Genomic DNA, 20,640 nt, shown 5'->3' on the forward strand with positions numbered 1-20,640 from the left:
AATGCTTGTGCAATGGCTAACATTACTCTAACTTTGATCACTTTTGTTCAGCACATCAGTCTGGCATTGTGCTTTATACCAACATAACACTATAGCCAGAACATGCTTTTCAGGCTTAGAATGGCAAAGGAATGTTATTCAATTCAGTGCAGTTACAAATGAGTTAATGAAAGAAGAAAAATACTGTTTATTTCATAATACCATATTGTTGTGTTTTGGAATTGAGGTGGAATTTAAAGAATCCTCCTCCAAAGTCATTTGTTTATATACTCAACTCATAGTATTTGCGTATTCTGTCCAATACTGGGGTAGGCTTGTCGCAGTCTTTCCAACACATACAAATATTTGTTGTACTTTTTTCCCCCTCAAAAATAGCTGATGAACCTTGGTGTATCTAGACAATGTAATTGAAAAATAATTTTAAGAAAGGAATTTTTTTGGCCTTGATCCCTAAAGTCTTCTCATACTCCCCTATTCTTTCCCTTTCTTTTATTAATGTAATGTTTTGGGTTTATGGAACACCCTTCTCCTTAAAAGTACTAGTGTTTAAGCATGGCAAAATAGTCTTAGTTAGTGGAAGTGGTCAGAGGTTGCATTTGGTTGTGTTGATAATGACTATTGAAAATTTCCAAACTTAAAGTGACTGACCATAAAATACTGCATGGTAGACTGGCCATTGCTCAGAACCACTGAAGAAAAGCTGTTTGTTTGAATTGAGTGGGGATCAAGCCATGCCCCCAAGCTCCTTGGTTCTCACTTACTAAGTCTTTTTTCACAGGTGTACATTAGAGATAAAAATAGATTGAGTTCCATATTGTGTTTTTGTTTTTTCCTTTCCCCAGTGAATATATCTCTCTATTTCAGTGGAAAGGTAACTTACATGTGTTTATGTATAACAAAGAGAAATGTGATACAAAATGCTGTAATAGGGAAATATGATACTTTAGACTTCTGCATTTTAAAAATGTGAATGAATACTGCTTGTTTTCCATAGTGAACATCCAGGGTGGGGCAAAAGGAGGTGTACGGTTGTTCACATGGAAAATAATGCGATAAGTAATAAACAATAATATAAGAATAAACTCTGCATTTCACATACTTACAACTGTACACCTCCTTTTGCCCCATCCTGTATTATGTGCAACATTCAATACTAGCTTCCTTTGTTACAATAGGGTAACCCTATAACTAACCTGAAGAGTTAGGATAAATAATCTTGCCATTGTTAATAATTTGCTAATTTATTTTTTAAAATATGGAACTAAATAGTATTTCTGTAACCTATTTAAAACTGAAGAGATACTTCCTAATTAGTGAATAGCATAGAGTTTAACCTTCCAACACTTTCTGATAAATTATTTAACCTCCTCTCTCTCTAAAGTGAAAGGTATAATATTTTATTGCATGTTAAAAAATAGTTTTTCATCTTTAACAGTATTTAAAATAAAAGGTATCGCCCTGGCTGGCGTAGCTCAGTGGATTGAGCGCGGGCTGCGAACCAAAGTGTAGCAGGTTCGATTCCCAGTCAGGGCACATGCCTGGGTTGCAGGCCATGACCCCCAGCACCCGCACATTGATGTTTCTCTCTATCTCTATCTCTATCTCTATCTCTATCTCTATCTCCCTCCCTTCCCTCTCTAAAAATAAATAAATAAAATCTTAAAAAATAAAATAAAATAAAAGGTATCATTATCGTAGTTTCTTTTTAGAAGGGGCCTAAATATGTGTGAGTAGATGGTTCTCAGTTAATAAATATTCTGTTGAAATGGCTTTATTTGGGATGGTTTCAAAGAAGTAACCTGTGCTGCTTTATTAAGTTTTTATGGTTTCAAAGCTTACATCAAATAATACAAAAACTTCAGATTTTTCCTGTCACCTGTTTCTGCCCACCCCTCCCAAATCACTTTCTCTCTCCCATGTAGAAACTTGAAATGTATCTTTTGTTTGGGTTATTTTACATTTTGAGTCATTTAAATATTACATAGATTATTAAAATTTATAATTATAATCTGTCCTAGGTGTGTTATGTACTGGAAGTTTCTTAACTGAGAAGAAACTGCCATCCAGGAATATCTAAAAGCAATCGGCAAGGGTGTTCTTTTTTTCATTTTCAATTACAGTTTACATTCGATATTATTTGTATTAGTTTCAAGTATACAACACAGTGGTTAGACAATCATATAGTTTACAAAGTGACCCCCCCCATAAATCTCGTTTCCATCTGACATCATATATAGTTATTATGATGTTACTCACTATGTTCCCTATGCTGTACTTTATGTCTCTGTGACTATTTTGCAACTATCAATTTGTACTTTATTAATCCCTTTACCTTTTTTACCCATTCTCACAATCCCATACCTCTCCTCTGGCAGCCATCAGTCTATTTGCAAATTTCATTTAATCTTTATTGAGAATCTGCTTTTAAATTTGATTTAGATTTTTTACAAAATTTTTCTGACTTGTGTTTTCCTAATTTCAAATTCTTGTTTTGAATATAGAAGAAAACAGAGGAAATACAGTGTATATTATTGCATAAATTGACTGACAACTATCCTAAGTCATATGGAAACCCTATTTTTAATTGCACTGTCTCTTTTTACAGGTAAAAAGAAACGTGTATGACCTTACAAGTATCCCTGTTCGCCATCAGTTATGGGAGGGCTGGCCACCTTCTGCCACAGATGACTCAGTAAGTGACAGTTAACTTGCCAGTTTTATATCCTCCCTCCCTTTTGCCCCTTACTGTCTCACTGGCTCTGATAATAAGCAGAATCAAATGTTTTGAATAGTTCATTGAAAAAAATTTATAAATCAAATAAGGCGAAAATAAGAGTTGTAATAATTTGCGCTTGCTTGTAGAACAGATAAGCCAAGTATTCTGTTGATAATATTGTATCAGAAAGTTAATGTTGCTTCATTTGACTTAAATTTTTCCTTCATCAAAAAAATATATTCAGCTATTACTGATGAAATGTCTCAAGCACAAATTTTCCCCCTAAATTGCAGATATCTCAAAGTCAATTTAATCATTACATATTTAATCTTCAAACTACATTTTCTGTTATATACTTTTGTACTTTAAAAATAGTTAATTTTTTAGCCCTGGCTGGTGTGGCTCAGTGGTTGAGTGCTGGCCAGCAAATCGAAGGGTTGCCGGTTTGATTCCTAGTCAAGGGCACATACCTGGGTTTCGGGCCAGGTCCCCAGTTGGGGGCACGTGAGGGGCAACCACACATTGATGTTTCTCTCCCTCTCTTCCTCCTTCCCTTCCCTTCCTGTCTCTCTAAAAAATAAATAAATAAAATCTTTTAAAAATACCTTAAAAATAGTTAATTTTTACAGTTAATATTAATAGTCCTCTATTCTTAAATATACCCATAAGTTTCACTACCATAAAAACCTGGAGGAAGAGATTTAGTGTGTCATTTTTACCTATTATATCTACTTATAATGATTTTCCTGTTGTAAATTTTCAAACTTCTCCTATCTCTGTCCTATTTCTAAGTGATTATTCTTTTCCAAGAGAGTAAGTTTCATCATCTAAGGAGGCCAACTGAATTATATTATGGCCACTTTTACCCATAGGCTGTTCTAATCAGATACCCATTGTTTTTTAAGGTAAAAAGTGAGATTGTTTCAAGAATTCTAAAGTTAATAAGGAAAAAAAATTGAGACTTTGTAAACATCTTGTAATAATAGATACCCAAATAATAGTATAAGAATTGAATTACCTTTTTATATTTTCTAGTCAATATTGCATTTCTGTCTGGATAATAATTGCTACTCTTTCAGAACTGTCATTATACATTTTAATATGAGGGAATTCTTTGTGGAAGAAAGAAACAGTTTTAAACAATTTGTTTATGTAGATGCTACTGGAGTCTTAGTGTTCTGCTGTCTAAACACTGTACTTTTGGAAAATGCTTTGTCGATAATTAAACTAAAAATATATCAGAAAGTAGCAAAACTTTTTTTTAAAAGTGAGCCCTTCTAGGGAAAAAAATAATTTTATATATAGGCATTTACATTTATTTCTAAAAAACTGATTTTAACCTTGGTATTCTAATATATCATTAGAATTGTTAGCTGGTTGTCCATGGCTAATGGTAGTGATGTGGTTTTTGGTTTGTTTTTCTTTTTCCCTGTTAGAGTGAGAAATTTGACAGAAAATACACTACATTTAATTTTACAAAAATAAGAGATTAATTTTTATAAATGATAGCCTTCTTTTTACCTTGAGGAGACATGAATACATCAGAAATGTTCTTAGCATTGTCTAATAACGCCTTCAAAAAATAATAACATTAATAGAAGAAAATAATTAAAATCCAAGCCTGCCACTTAAATTCACGGAGCTTTAGTCACCTAACTAATTTGCATTGTTATTATGAAGACTAGCAATTATAAGTATACAGTACCTGGCTCATAGTGGTCACTCAGTAAGAGTTAGTTTTATAATTAATATTAACATAGCTCAAAAAAGATCACAGCAAGAATGGACTGGTTTAAGTAAATGAAATGGTCTGAGATTTGCTTCAAATAACCTGTGGGGTGGGGAGTGATGGGGGATATGTAAGTAAATTCAAGTTAGCCATCTATTAATCATTGTTAAAACTGAGCAATGTGCATATTGGGTTTATTATACTATTCTCTAACCTTTTTTATATATTTAAAAATCTCTAATCAAAAGTTAAAAGAAAAATAATTGTCTGGTTTAAGAGCAAGAACATAAGATAAAAAAGTCCTGAAATGTGGGACTATAGGGGGTTGGAAAAGCCAAAACTGCTCTTGGATTCCACATTGTAGAAACCAGATTGAAAGAGACTAATCAGATGTAATTTCCAAGAGTGATAGGCAAAGTTAGACATACTATAAATTCTTTTGTAGCATAGTGCTTTACACATTTTAGGTGTTAAATCATTGAATTGTGTTGACATCATCTTCTATGAGGCTCACATTTTAATGATTGTCATAACATTTACATTTTTACCAAGAGTTATAATGTAATTTCATTACTACAGGAGAATAGGAAAGTGACTAAAACTCACCATACAAGGCTATAATGCTGTGTAGTGCTGTATCTAAGTCACAGCAAACACAAGAGGGAATCTCCATTAAGAGGCTTGATTCTTTTTGTCTCATTATTCCTGTTTGTTTGCACCTTATCCCGGAACCTGTGAAATGATGCTTGCCCACACCTCCCAAGAGCAAATGTTGCCATATTGGCAGGATGTTGCCTTGAGCAGCATAATTTGCTACAACAAAGATGTTTAGGGCCAGGCTGTTTTAACTGGTGCCACAGCAGATTCACTAGCTCCAGTGCTTGAGTTTTGGCAAAAATGGCTTATAACTGTAGTCTTCTAAGGAGATCCTAGCCAAGTAAATGTCATGGAAACTTTCCTTCATTAGGACTACAAAAACTTATAAAGCTTGTGTTTGTAATCTATATTGTTGCAGGCGATGGTGTTTTTATACTTGCTTAAATTACTCAAGTGGAGGCATCTGCTACAAAACGAGATCGTCCTCACAGCTTGGGGCATGAATTGGGTACAGCTGAGAAATGTCAGCTGTGTAAACAGCCTGAAATGTGTTACCAACAAAAGTATAATTAATTTCTTTCCAAGACAGTGTGCCATAACTTATACTTAGAATGGTTTAACTTTCAGAGAAAGCACCTGAACATTTTCTTCCAGTGCCAGAATAGAGAATTGGTTATAAAGGTCATTAAAAGTGGGGTTAGTTTGCACTTTTCCTCCTCAGTTGCAGAGATTTACGTGGAATATAGTATAGTAACTTTAGGTATCAGTGGCTTCCATGAATTTATGGAAATGTCTTAGATCAACAAGTTAATGGATTTGAGTTAGAAATGTACTAAAAATAGAGTGTGGCAACGGTAGTACAACTGTAATTTTACTTAAAAAATCATTAAACACTTTAAAGATGAGTAAACTTTATGGCATGTAAAGTATACCTCAATAAAGCTATTTTTCAAAAGTTAATGAAGAACTAGATTCAAATATTTTTTATTTATGTTTTGATATGTTTTATTTATGTTATGTTGCATGAGAAATGCTTTGCCATAACACGGGCTATGTTTTCTTCACTGTACTTCTCATTAACCTTTGACTTAGCACATAGGACAAAGAAATAAACTTATAATTAGATTATTGTAACATCCTGAGTCTCTTCTCAACCTGATAGACTACAGTCTTTTGACATTTTCAGCACTACTCAGTGAAGTCAACAATCATTTAAAACATTGTTGCCCCATCACCCCTGAGAGTTAAAATATTTTCTTTGCCTGTAGTTAATACTCTAATGTGGTATAGGATACTGCATGAACTGTCAATATCTCTTTCAGTTCCTTTTGCACTCTTTTACCAGGGAAGTAGGTATCTAAAGCTTCACCAGTAGGGGAATGTTTTCATGCTGTGACAGTTCAGCTGTGAGAACAAGGAGTTGCAAGTAGGCAAAATCTCATTTCATACTTGAACAAGGATGCTCTTGGTTTCCCGCGAGTAGAACTAATTTTAACGCTGTGAATTATGTCTAGACACCTAATTATAATGCAGATAATATGAGTTTATGCAGTTTATAAAGTTCTAGGTTTTAATAATGCTTATGCTAGGAATAAAATCCTTCAGTTTTTAATACTTTTTTGTTGTGTGCCCCCCACCTTTTGAGATTACTAGTAGTTCTGTAATTAGCTCAGGGATGTTAAATCAGAATTTGAGAAACTAGGATTTTAAAAATCAGAGGTCTTTAAGCATAGGTTAGGATTCAGAAAGCTACTTATTAAATACTCTCACATTAAAGAGATCATTTCCAAACAGAACAATTACACAGTGACTTTTCTATAATATAAAAATAAAACAAAACCCCCACACACACCACTTTCCTTTTTTTAAAGTAAAAAAGAATCTGTGAATGAGAGAATATCATCTACTTTGTTCCTTCAGATAGGGGCCATTTTCTTCTGTGACTTCTCCCCGATATATTGTGTTTGGCAAGTATCAAATTATGGATATTCCTCTAATACTGGACCCTTGTTTCCCACTTTACAGGAACTGCTATCCAGATATAGACTTTTCACAATTAGAACATACTTACCTTACTATAGTTACCTACTAAGTAAACTCATAAGCCTCAAGTATAGTCATTTCATCTGTTATTGCAAGGTAAATATTTCTGAAGTGCAGAATGAATCACATTCAGCCTTGCTTACTTATCTTCAGTGGCAAAGTAGTACTTGCTGATTATGTACAGATTTTTATGCTGACTTTTAAGACCCTTCATTCATTGGTCTGAGATTTCCCTTCCATGTTTATTTCTTCATATAAACCCAAAGTAAATGCTCAATAAATATTTCTTGGATAATTGATTGAATGTGATACTCCACATATTTCAACTTTAGCAAAATACTCATTTTTCCATTCTTCAAATATACTTGGTGCTCTCTCCCAGTCTGTGTCATTTAATCATACTGTTCCTTGCACCTAGAATACCTATAGTAATTGCCTGCTTCCTTTAAGACCTTCCTTCAAGAATTTTTGCCTGTATCTCTCTTCCCATGCCACCTTCTTCAACCCAGTTAAAAATTAGTTTATATTTTATTCTATTTAAACTATTTTCATTTTTCCTTATTTTGTTTTTACCTTCCTTCTTTCCCATTTTGCTAACAGATGGGAATGGTGGAAAAAAAAAAGTCTTCCCAGAGAAAGGGACATGTGATTATATTTTAATTTGTGTATAGTAGTCCTACCTTATCCACTGGGAATACATGCTAAGACCTCCAGTAGATGCCTAAATCTGCAGGTGGTACTGAACCCTGTATATACCACATATATTTTTTTCTAATCATACATAACCTTTCACTTAAAGGAAACATTTTATGGCCTATGTTTGGCATATCTGAATTGCCAGCATCACTACTCCTGTACCTGGGACCACTACTAAAAAATAAGTGTTACTTGAACACAAGCACTGTGATACCACAGCAGTTAATCTGCAAACTGGGATAGCTACTAAGTGACTAATAGGCAGGCAGCATGTACAGTGTGGATACACTGGACAAAGGGATGATTCATAACCCAGGTGGGATAGAGTGGGGCAGTGTGAGATTTCATCATGCTACTCAGAACAGCATGCAATTTAAAACTTATGAATTGTTGTCCTGGCCAAGTAGCTCATTTGGCTGGAGTGGGTTCCATTTCTGGTCAGGGCACATACCTAGGTTGCAGGTTTAATCCCTGGTTGGGGCATGTACAGGAATGCAAACAGTTGATGTGTGTGTGTCTCTCTCTCTCTCCCCCTCCCTCCCTCCCTCCCCTCTCCGTCCCTCCCTCCTATACCATCTCTCCCTCCCTCCCTCCCTCTCCCCTCCCCACCCCTCTTTCAAATCAATAAACATATCTGTAGATGAGGATAAAATAAATAAATGAAATTTCAGAATTTTTTATTTCTGGAACTTTCCAGTTAATGTTTTGGTACCGTGGTTGACCACAAGTAACAAACTGCAGAAAGCAAAACTACAGAAAAGGGGGGACTACTGTACTTGGGTTTTTCCCTTTTGTAAATTCGAAAAATTGGGAACAAGAACTGTTTTCCTCATCTTTGTACGCTATGCAAGATCAAGCATAGTGTTATATACATTCATTCATTTGAATTGTTAAGAACTCCACTAAGTTGGCATCTATGAAAATAAACAACCTAATAATGAATTTGTATGATCATAGTAACTTGATAAACTGAGAATTAGGTTTATTATTTTTCTAATAATAATTACCAAAATTCTTTAGTGGCAAATAGAATAACAGATGTAGGAGGGGGAGCTACAGTGAGTTCATTTGTACTAATTTGTGTGTGTGTGTGTGTGTGTGTGAGAGAGAGAGAGAGAGAGAAGTGACCAGACCAATCCAAATTTGTTGAATTCCAATATTGCTATTATTTGGATAAATTACTTAGTGTATGAATCTCAGTTTACTCATCGCAAAATGAGGATGGTGTTAACACCTTTGAAACTCTATTGTGAAGATTAAATTGATTACATAACAAGTTGAACCATATCAAATTGCCATTTGTCGGGGGAAAACTGATTGAATATTAGCAGTTTCTTATGGTTTTTACCTAGTAATTTGTAAAGTACATATAATGCATGGTTTGGCAATTGTGACTGTCAGCCCAAACCCACTCACCATCTGTTTTTGTAAATAATGTTTTTTTGGAACATAATCACATCCATTTGTTTATATATTGTGTATAGTTGTTTTTACACTATAACAAACAGGAGGGATGTTTAGTTGCAGCAAAACCACATAGCCCACAAAGCCTCAAGTGTCTGCTATTTGGTCCTTTACAGAAAAAGTTTGCCAACCCCTGGTGCAATATTTGGCATTTAGTAGGCATTCAACAAACACTAGTTCCTTTTCCCTTGAGTAAGCACCTTTTTTATATTGCATACACATGCAGAATCAGAAGCATTCTCAGAGTAGCTTCAGGGTCATATCTTATGCTATTTAAATTACTATGTTAGTCTGTCCTATGTCAGACAGATTCGGGCAATCTTTGGACATTTTCACTGACTTTTTCTTTATTTGGCCAGGTCATGGATAATGTTGCTTCTGAAGGTGGTGAGACTCAGTAGCTTCAGAGGGTTCACTGCTCTTGTCAACATATAGTGTCTTTTACAAATAACACAGGCAAAGACTAAACAGATGGAAAGAACAGCTTTGAAAGCAGTAAAAGAAAGCTTGAGTATTAACGGAGTGAAAAGTTATGAAATGGTGTATACCCTTAACAGGGAGAGTAAAAAGTTTGAGAGGGCAGATGAAGCATTCCGGGAACATATTTTCCCAGTCAGTATGAAGGAGAACACATGGAAGTGAGACAGCCTCTAAACGGGAAATATGAAAAGCACTAAGATCTGATGCTGTAAATCTTGATTTCATTTTATTAAAATCATAAACCTGTATACTTCATCTTCTGTCCATGAAGGGGTAACTGCAGCGGGAACTTTATTCCATGTATAAACAATGAGAAGGCTGAATAAAATATGTGAAGCAACTGTTTACAGATACTAGACAACAAGTGGTAGTGGACTCTGAAGAATAGAACAAATGAGGTCTGTGATAGTCTTACAGTCTGCCTGGAGGCAATTTCTGGTTCCCAGAGCAGGGAAAGGAAACCAGAACAGAACCTGGTGATTTTATGTAGTTTGAAGAGACAGAGTGGAGTTCATGGTGGTCAAGGTGGCTAGACTTTGCACGGTAAAGTACTAGCAGAGAAGAAGCTCCAGAAAACTACACACACACATAGGTTTGCCCCGGTCTTTAGCTGAATACCAGTCTGTGCACATATAGGGTGAAATTCTAGGAAGCTGGGCAAAAAAAACCTGCCAGGTGAAAGAATAATTAATTAACTGGGAGCTGTTAGGTGTACAATTCTTAGAGCTCACACAGAACTAGGAACAGTCTGAGTTCCACCAGCCATTGTAGATACATCTCAGTGAATACATGGGGCATTCAAGAGATACCCCCAAAGAATCACACCTTAGTGGAGTGGGTAAACTAGTCCTAGAGTGACGGCTAGGACTCTAGAGCTGCCCTTTTATAGCATAAAAACAATTTTCAAAAGGAACAAGCAGATTAACATGTAAAGTACCTTTAAGAGCAGAGTCCAGCATCCAGTCAAAGTTACTATGTTATGAAGAAGTAGGAAAATCTAACCCATAACCAGAGGAGAAATCAGTCAAAAGACTTAGACATAGAAGTGACTTAGAAAATGAAATTAGCAGACAGAAATTTTATTATGAATATGCCCAAGGATTTAAAGGGTGAATTTAATGAGGAGGGAATAAATATATAAAATAGAATAACTTACTCTTCTAGAGATAAACAATATAATATCTGCAGTGAAAATTTTTCTGGATGGGCTTAACAGCATATTAGAAACTACCAAAGAATAGACAAGTGAACTTGAAGATACAACAATAGAAACTATCTCCATTGAAGCACAGAGAAAAAATTCAAGAATAAATGTATAAAGTATCAGTCATCCCTGGGAAAAATTTAAATAGCTAGGAGGGAAGAAAAGATGTGGTGTGGGGAGGAGGAAGTTAAAAACCAAAAATATTTGAAGAAATAATTTCTGAAATTTTCCCTTATTTGATGAAAACTATAAAACTTACAGATTCAAGAAGCTTAATGAATACCATGAAAGGTGTATACAAAGAATTATACTAAGGAGCTCATAATCAAATTGCCAAAAACAATTGATTAAGAGAAAAATTTCAAAGCAGAACAATAGAAAAATACATTCACAGGGTAATGATTATCTTTAGATAATCTTTAGATTTCTCTTCAGAAACAGTGCATGCCAAAAAACTAGCATGGCATTTTTAAAGTACTAAAAGTTTAAAAATGACAACTTAGAATTCTGTATAGGGTGAAAATAGTCTTTCAGAACTGAAGCCAAAGTACTTTTTCACACAAACCAAGGCAGAGAATTTGGTGCCAGCAAACTTGCACTCTAAGATATATTAAAGGAAGCTCTTCAGGCAAAAGAAAAATGATAGAAAAATAAACTTGGGTCTGTACAGAAGAATGAAGAGAGCTAATAATGTAAAAATGATTAAATATAAAAGACATTTTCTTTGTGTTTTTAACTTCTTTAAAAGTTAATTTTAAAAGATAATGTTGCATTTTGAACATATGTAGAAGTAAAATACTCGACAGTGATACAAAATGCAGAGTGAAGTTGTACTGTTGCAGGTTTCCTGTGTTGTGCATGGAGTCGTATAACATGCACTGAAAATAGTCTTTTATGGTAATGATGCATATTGTAAACTTTAGAGCAAGTACTAATAAAACCACCAAAGTATAGCTAATATGGCTTTAAAAGAGATAAATTGGAATACTTAAAAATAGCAGAAAATTATGCAGAAAAAAAAGAAGGAACAAGGAAAAGACAAATACGTACAAAACAAATAGCAGAATGGTAGGTTTAAATCCAACCATATTGATAATTACAGTAAATATAAGTGGTTAGTCCATAAAAGGATAAAGATTTTCAAAATGAACTTTTAAAAGCAAGACTCAACTATATGTTGCCTACAAGACTTTAAATATAATGACAATGATAAGGTAAACATAAATGAGCACAAAATATTTTCCAGATACCCTAAGCATAACATCAGACAAGATACAGAAAAGGAATATTACCAGGATGAAAGGGAGAAATTTTATAATCATTAAGAGAAAAACTTGTCAAGAAGACAATCTCAAACATGTATGTACCTAATAGCAGTTTGAAATTCTGTGAAGTAAAAACTGATAGGACCAAAAGAATAGACAAGTCCGCAATTAGAGATTTCGCATTCCTGTCTTAGCAACTTACTGAAAAGACAGATAGGGATAGAGAAGTTTTGAGCTGCACTCTTAACCAGCTTGACAGATGCTTTATAGGTATATCAGTTAACAATAGCAGAGTACAAGTTCTGTTCAGGTGTGCATGGTGCATTCACCAAGATAGACCTGGACCAAAACTAAAGTGTCAGTAAATTTTAGAGGATTGAAACTAAGGCTGTTATCTCTGACCAAGACAGAATTAAGTTATATATTTTGTAAATTGTGTAACTTATAATTTACAAAAATTATCTTCATTATATAAAATCTTTAATAGTTTGTTTCATTATATACTCAGTATAATCAACAAAAAAAGTACTAAATAACAGGCAAAATTCATAAGGTCACAGTCTACAAAATTTAATATACAAAAAAAGTATATTTTAGCACCAAAGAACATTTTGGAAACAGAATTTTTAAAAAAATTATACCATTCAGGATTCCACCCAAAAACCATGAAGTATTTAAGGATAAATCTAACTAAATATGTGCCATATCTGTACATGGAAAATTACAAATTATTGCTAAAAGTAATAAAGTCCTTAAAATAGATATATTATGGTCAAGGATTGAAAAACTCGTTATTTTAAGGTGGTAGTTTTCCCCTCAGTGGTCTATGGATTCACTGTAATACCAATAAAAAATCAGTAGCCTTTTTTTTTTTTTTAAGAAATTGACAAGTTAATTCTAAAATTTATATGGAAATGTGCAGGAACTAAAACTCCCAGATCTATTTGGGGGGGGGGGGAGAAACCAACCCAAAGTTGTCAGATGTATATCTGATTTCAAAAAATAATAAAGTATTAAAGACAATGTGTTATTTATGTAAAAACAGACATGTAGGTTGAATAGAACAGAGCACTCAGAAATAGATTATATACATATATATACATGCACGTGTGTGTGTACATATATGTGTGTGTGTATATATTCAGCTGAATGTGTGCAATGATACCAATGTAATCTAAAGGAGAAAGGATGGTTCTTTTTTTTTTTTTTTTTAAACAAATGGTTATGGAACAAGTGGATATCAGTAAGGACAAGTTCAGCCTTTACCTTATCTCAAAATGGATCATAGACCTAAATGTAAAAGCTTCCGCTGTAAAATGGTTAGAAGAAATACAGGAGAAAATCTTTTAAGACCTTGGGATAGGAAAAAATTTAGAGAGGACACTGAAAGCCCTCACCATAAAAAAAATAAAACTGATAACTTGGACTTCATTATAATTCGCAACATTTGCTCTTCAAAAGGTACTATTTAGAAAAGGGAGAGGGGGCAACCCGAAGAGTAGGAGAAAATGCGAAACACATATTTGGTAAAGGGCCTGTATCCAGGGTTTATAAAGAAGTCTTACAACTAAATAATAACACAAGGGAATTTTGGGAGGTGATAGAAATTTTTGATATTTTGATTGGGGTAGGGGTTTGGTGGATACAAGAGTGTATATACATGTCAGAACTCCTTGAACAAGTGCACTTAAAATGAGTACATTTTAACTAATGGATTAGGATGAATATTTGATCTGAAACTGTACTGGTAAATGAGAGGGTGGAATGTAGAAACAGTATTCAACTCCAAATTTGCCGCCTCCCTGATGCCAATGCTCTTTCTCTTGTACCATGCTATTTCTTGTGTTTTGTATTTCTCAACATAGTTCCAATATTTAATTTTTTTCAGATTGCACTTTTACTGATTTGAAGCTTTACAATTATTCAGTAAAAGGTGGAAACAGAGAAACAAAATCAGCCTTTATTTTCCTTTCCTAGGGTAGTACTTAATGTGTCTTGAATATAAGTGAATTTAAAATTTTCAGTCTAGCACTTTGGTTTGTACGTGTGTATGTTCTTTTAATTCATTTTTTTAATTTGTTATTGTTCGATTACAGTTGTCCCCATTTTTTCCCATTACCCTCCCCTGCCCTGCCCTGTCCTGCCTATGCTCCCTCTCCCGCAATCAGTCCTCCCTGCCACTTGCCCCTCCCCATTGTCCTTGTCCATGGGTCTTTTTCACTTGTTCCTTGACTTGACCCTTCCCCTTCTTTCCTTTTATCCTCCTCACCCCGCTTGAATTATTATTATTAAATTGCCTTATTATTAATGAGGTGGGGAATGAGCAGCAATACTCACAATTTTGCTACCCACAGTTACTTAACAAAGTGCTAGGTAAGTATAGGACTCATTTATATAGTGATTTGTAGTTTATAAAACATATTTCATATCCATTATCTCATTTGAGCCAAGTAGTAAATAATTTTTGATAGAAGTAGTATACAGTGGAATACATTTACTATCTATTATTATAAATTTTCCTGAGGGTTACTTCAAACCACCTTTCCTTCCAGCTAGTTCTTAGAGAAGAGTATTTGTAATAACATGTTTGTTTACATATACTTCTCTTTATGAGACTATGAGCTCCAAGAGGGCAGGAAGCAGGTGGTCTTCATCTTTGTGTCTCAAGTGCCTAGCATAGCCCCTGCCACAGAGTAAACACTGAGTAAATGTTTCTTGTGCTTATATCGAATGTAACACTGAAAAGTCAAGTGACTGGCTTTAAATTGCAATAAATAACTGCTAGCGCAGCACTCGAGTGCACATTACTGCTTTCTTCAGAGGCACCCCTAACTCTTTTTGGAAAACAAACAAACAAACAAACAAAAAAGCTCTTTTCCTCTGTTGTTGAAAAGGTCTTATTGGAATTTTTGTACATATTCTGTAACTGAGAAATGGAAGGTTGTTTACAATCCGTATGTGTACTAGTTAATCTCTGGCATTTATGTTTGCAAGTTAACATGTTGTCTATTGCATTTGAACAGCTGTAACATATGTGATAAGATTTCTTAATAAGTCATTTTTTCGAGTAATGGAAATATGAAGGGTAGTGTTTTTAGCTTGTTAAGTTGTGCTTTTAGACCCTTGGGTTTCAGATATAATCAATTGCCTATAATTCTCTATTTGAGAAATTTAGTGAAGATAGCATTATAGCCTGTTTTGGAGCTAACAAAGATTCCATGTCATTTTTTTGTTGTGCAAAAAAAGGGAAGAGGGTGGTGTTTGCAACTGTGTGTATTTGTCTAATTTTTATAACTTTTCTAACCCAAGGAGAAGGCTTGAAATGAAAATTTATGCAATATATGCCTTTTGAGCTCAAGGTGACTTAATCATAATCAAATCAATTGCTACTCCACATCATGACATTGTTTAATATTCTACATGTAGAATATATAAGGTTGTTTTTGATAACCATCTATAAGAGTTCGTTGGTACTGATTGTTCCCACAGCCAATGAAAGTCTTTTTTGTTCTTTTATTGTATGTTTGTTGACAGTTGTGATCACACGGAATAAACTGCTTTACAGTTTATTACTTTCAAAGTACAAATTTGAATGCTGTGGATTCAGATGTATAAAAGAGATAAAATTACAGACAGCTTTGAGTGGCAGTTACACATCAAACCTCATGGGGGTTTGACAGGCAACGAATATCGTTATTAGACGCTTTTTCCATAATTGCTGACATTTATCCAGTGTTTCACAGTATTTGCTAATGTATTAATGCAGTCAATCTCTGAGAGGCTGCACATGCCTTTTTAGCCCTGGCTTTTATGGGATTCTGAAATTCATAGACCCACAGATACTTATTCCCTGCTGGTTGCCGTAGTGACAGAGCTCAGAGATAAGCCAAGACAGAGCCCTTTTGTGATTGCTTTTCAGGTGACATTCAGCGGCAGCTTGAGTAGAGTGTCCTTTTATAGTTCCTGTAATTCAGAAAATGATAACAGCTTTTTGCTGCTTACAAGAGAAGTCTGTGGACTGCTCCCGGTGGGATTTCGGTTTGCTGTGCCACTTCATACCAACACCAGCCTGATAAAGTTCTTATTATTGTGGAGATTTCAAAGTGCAAGGGGACTGAATTAATTATGACAGGCTAAGAAATACAGGACTGATACTACAAATAAAACTTTAAATAACCAATAGATGTTCTCCAACCATATGTAACAAATTAATTTGGACATTTTAAGCTATTAGTGATGATATACTTAAGTACTTGCTTAGTAAGTAAACACACCTGATTTCTAAGTTGCTTGTGAACCATGCTAGCTGTTTCATCTCCAAGTTTGGAAGTTTTCTTTCATATCTGTATATCATTTTCTCATTTGAAACTATTGCTTCAGCATTTTATTCTTTTAGAGTCAGATAGCTTTATTTGGACATGTTTTTAGGGTTATTACATATATGTTTTCAGTATTCTCAACAATGGGATAATTAAAAATGAATGTTTTAGAAGTAGCAGCTTATATCAAGTGCTTCAAATTCAGAAGAAAACATTTGTGATGGTAGAACCTGGTGGGAATGGGGGCGAAGTCAGTTCAAGAGATAACTGGAGAAAATAGAATCTTACCTGGAAAGAACATTGATATCCCAAGAAGCCATGTTTTCCCCCTAGACTCTTAAAGCTGGCCGAGTTAATAGTCTTAATTCTGGAAGAAGAATTCCAGTAACAATGGGTAAGTGTGGGAAACCTTGAGAGCCAGAACCATTGTCTGTGCACTTGATGGTTATTGGAAAGAGACCAAAAACAAAAAACCCACCAAGAAGAAGCAGGAACACTAACCCAATTTAAACCATGTAAATCTGAAAGGAGGTATGAACCACTTAAATATCTGACCCCTAAAATTTAAATGTAATTCACAGTTAAACAGGAAGCAGGTATAAAGAGCTGAATAGAGAAGTAACTTGAGAATCTGAAGCAATGGAAAATTTCTGAATTGCTGGTGAACCATGCTAGATGAACAAGTATATGGTTAGCACATGAATGAAGGCTCAGAAAAGAAACCTGGCCTGAAAAATCGAATTGGTTATCTTGGATTAGGTATGCAGTTGAAAAGCTGGAGCTCTAATTTGTGTTACTTGTTTCTAACCTTGTAGTCTCATTTAGAGCAGATGAAACTCAACTCTCATAAAATTCAAATATTTGTAATTCAGACAAAAAAGGATAACCTTCACACTAGTGACAAACAAATGTGACATTTTCAAATCATATTTAATAGACCTTTGTTAATACTGTGTTTACCCCATGATGTTCATTCTTTTTTACTTCTTTTGGTCAACTTAATTGTTAATCATCTGCTTTGATACACTAAATAATAGAAAAAGCAAGAGAGAAGAGAAATTTGTAAGAATTGTGTTATTGTATGACATGCTTTTCTGTGTTGCAGTTATCTACTTAGGAGTCTTTCTCAAAATTTAGTCATCCACTGAGGTCTTAAGACTATATCATTCCCATAATGTTTTAGAACTGATAAACAGCAGTTTCTAATTGTTACTAAAACAAAAGAGAAAACCAGCGAGCAAGCAATGCCCCCTCCAAAAAAAAAAGAAACCTATAGGATGGGGAAAGGGGCATATAGTCTCTAAAAACTGTAGAGATCCTTGTTTAAAAAAAAGTTATTATATTCAGGGAATTGGTTTTTTTACTAATACGACAACTTATCCTCTGAATTTAGAAACTCAAGAATTTCATTATAGTTCTTGCCTGTGATATTTTCAGATGATTGTAAAGTCAATAATTTAATGAAAATTAGTCTTTTGCAGTGTGATACTACAAATTTTGCATTGAGCACTCAAATAACTTAAAAAAATTGAAGCTTAGTTATATTTATACATGTTACAACTAATTATGTAATGCCTTTGTGACTTGACCCTTGGAAAGTAAAAAAAAAAAAAAGTCTATATAAAATTTAACCATTTCTCTTGACACCTATAATTACTAGTTGTGTTGTTATTAATAATAACAATAATAGGAACAATATCTATTATTCTACTTTGCCTTGGGCATTTTGTTGGGCCTTTATGTGTCTCATCCCCAGTCTTCCCATTATCAACCCTGAAAAGTAGATGTTAGTATCCTCATATTTACGCTGGAAGGAACCAAGGCTGAGAGTTGTTTAGTAACTTGTCCAACAATGCACAGATAAGAAGCAGTGGAAAGGGGATCCTGGCCCAGGTTGACTCTAACAGCTAGTTCTTTCCACTAAAGTTTATAGAGATTTCTATTTGGACCTTAAATCTAAGTTCTTATTTTCCCTTCCCTAGCATAGTTCCTCAAACTTTACCTGTTAAGAACATTCAGATGTTTTCCTTGAATAATCTGTATTGTCTCTTTGCCTCAAACTCATCACAGACCTGTCTGGGAATAACAATAACATTAGATATCACTTTAAAAAATGCTGTATTTTAGCAATATACATATAATGGTATAACTCAATCTTCCTAACAACTCCTGATGTAAAAGTTATTGTTTGCCCCATTTCACACATAAGCATACTAAGACATATTCATATGACCTCATTAATCAGTGGCAGTGATATTTGAACCCAAGTAAATACATCTCGTAATAGCAGAAGATCAGTGATAAGATGTCTTTAAAAGCCTATCCATCCCCTGTGTTCTTCACCATGCTGTCATGTTCAATGTGGAGCAACTCAAGAATGAGCATGCCACATTCATTGTAGCCATAATTCCACTTACATAGATTGTGAGTTGGAGGTGGAAACTAGATCTTTCTATAATTTATTGTGAAGTGTCGCCACTCTGTGCACCATGTCTGCCAATTCTCTTTTCCTTTCTTGTGGTTCCACTGGTCTAGAGACAGTTGGCAAGTTTCATGCTCATTAGCTTTTTTACGTCCAAGAATGAGAAGGTATCATCCTTCTAGCTTTTTCCATCTCTAATATTAGCTGAGGATTTACTAATTAATCCATATAACTCCAGAAGTGATATTGTGTTATCCTCATTTTATGAGGAAGTTACTATGGCTGATTATTTAAAAGCTTGTCCAAGGCCACAGAGACAGGATTGAAACTTGGAAGCTCCTTTACATTGAGCATTGGAATATTGCCAGTAGCCCAGTCCCACAGTTTCAAATCACATTCTTTGTAGCAAAAGAGCTCTGGATTTGGGGGGAAGGGGCTGTCAGGAAACCTTGTTTCTAATCCGAGCTGAGTAAGATCATCCCTTTAGCTGAGCTCTGTACCCCATGCCCTCTGTATTCTTAGAACTATGCGTTTTCAGTAATCTCTTCTTTGATATTTTTACTAATCTCATTGTACTGGATATTCTATCTGCATTTAAACATGACAAGCCTTTCATCTTAAAAGAAACACATATACACATACCATTAAAAACAGAGACAAAAAAATTCTCCTTAACTTTAGCTACTACTTTCTTTCCTCTTTGCAGCCAGAAGTCAAAAATAGTTACCAGTAGTTAACATCATGTTTTGTCTTCCACTAGTTCCTTAACTCAACCACTCCGACATTCGGTCCAACCAGAATAACTTTTGTTCAGGTACCAGTGACTGCCATGTTGCCGAACCAAGGAGGCCTTACAATCATCATTGTATTTCTTAGCAGCATTTTTAAAACAATTTATTGAAATACGTTCATTCAGAAAAGTATACACAAATGTACAGCTTGGTGAAATCATAATGTAAGCACATGCACATTAAGAAACAAAACATTTCCAACATCCCAAAAGCCCCTCTCATGTTCATTTTATCCAAGAGATAAGACTATAGATTAGTTTTGCCTGGTTTTAAACCATTTGTAAATGGAATCATACAGTGTGTACTCTTTATGTAGCTTGCTCCTTTCTCACTCCCTTTCTTCCTTTTTTAGCCTTATGAGATTGATCCATATTCTTATATATAGTTATAGCTCATTTTCATTGCTCTATAATATTCTATTAAGTGGATATTTCATATTATTCATCTGTTCTTCTATTGCTGGGACAAGCATTTGGGTACTTACACCAGTGATGTATTTTAATTACTTCTCAGCAGCATTTGACCTAATTGAAAGTCCATCTTGAAATTATCTTTTCTTGGCTCCCAGGATACCATACTCTCCTTGTTTTTCCACTGCCTCTGTGGTGCTCCTTTCTTTTATGTCTCCTTTGGAAGGTCATCCCTTTCTACCCAGTCACTAAATATTGGCTCTCCTTATGGCTCTCTGTATTCATTTTTGTCTCATCACACCTATAATTTAAATTGTCACTGATGTGACAGTGATTAACAAATTTATATTTCTAGCATAGTCTTCCCTTATCAGCTCCAGAAAAGCCTTCTTATCATCACCACTTAGATGTCCCAAAGAACTGTAATTTTAACATCCAAAATTGAATTCATGGTCTTCCATGGCCATACTTGGTTCCCTAACTCCATGAGTGGCATCACCATCC

General features: G+C 34.5%; 1 protein-coding gene across 1 annotated transcript in view; it reads left to right on the forward strand.

The window, feature by feature from the left end:
- Positions 1–20,640, forward strand: part of FAF1 (Fas associated factor 1) — a 412,428-nt gene that overhangs the window by 216,225 nt on the left and 175,563 nt on the right. The window contains exon 8 of the mRNA XM_045857312.1: positions 2,606–2,692. Within this exon, the coding sequence (XP_045713268.1) occupies positions 2,606–2,692 (87 nt within the window). The remainder of the gene's footprint in view (positions 1–2,605; positions 2,693–20,640) is intronic.

The sequence above is a fragment of the Phyllostomus hastatus genome, unplaced genomic scaffold (assembly GCF_019186645.2).
Source record: "Phyllostomus hastatus isolate PE091 unplaced genomic scaffold, TTU_PhHast_1.1 phas_contig_147, whole genome shotgun sequence".
NCBI lineage: Eukaryota > Metazoa > Chordata > Mammalia > Chiroptera > Phyllostomidae > Phyllostomus > Phyllostomus hastatus.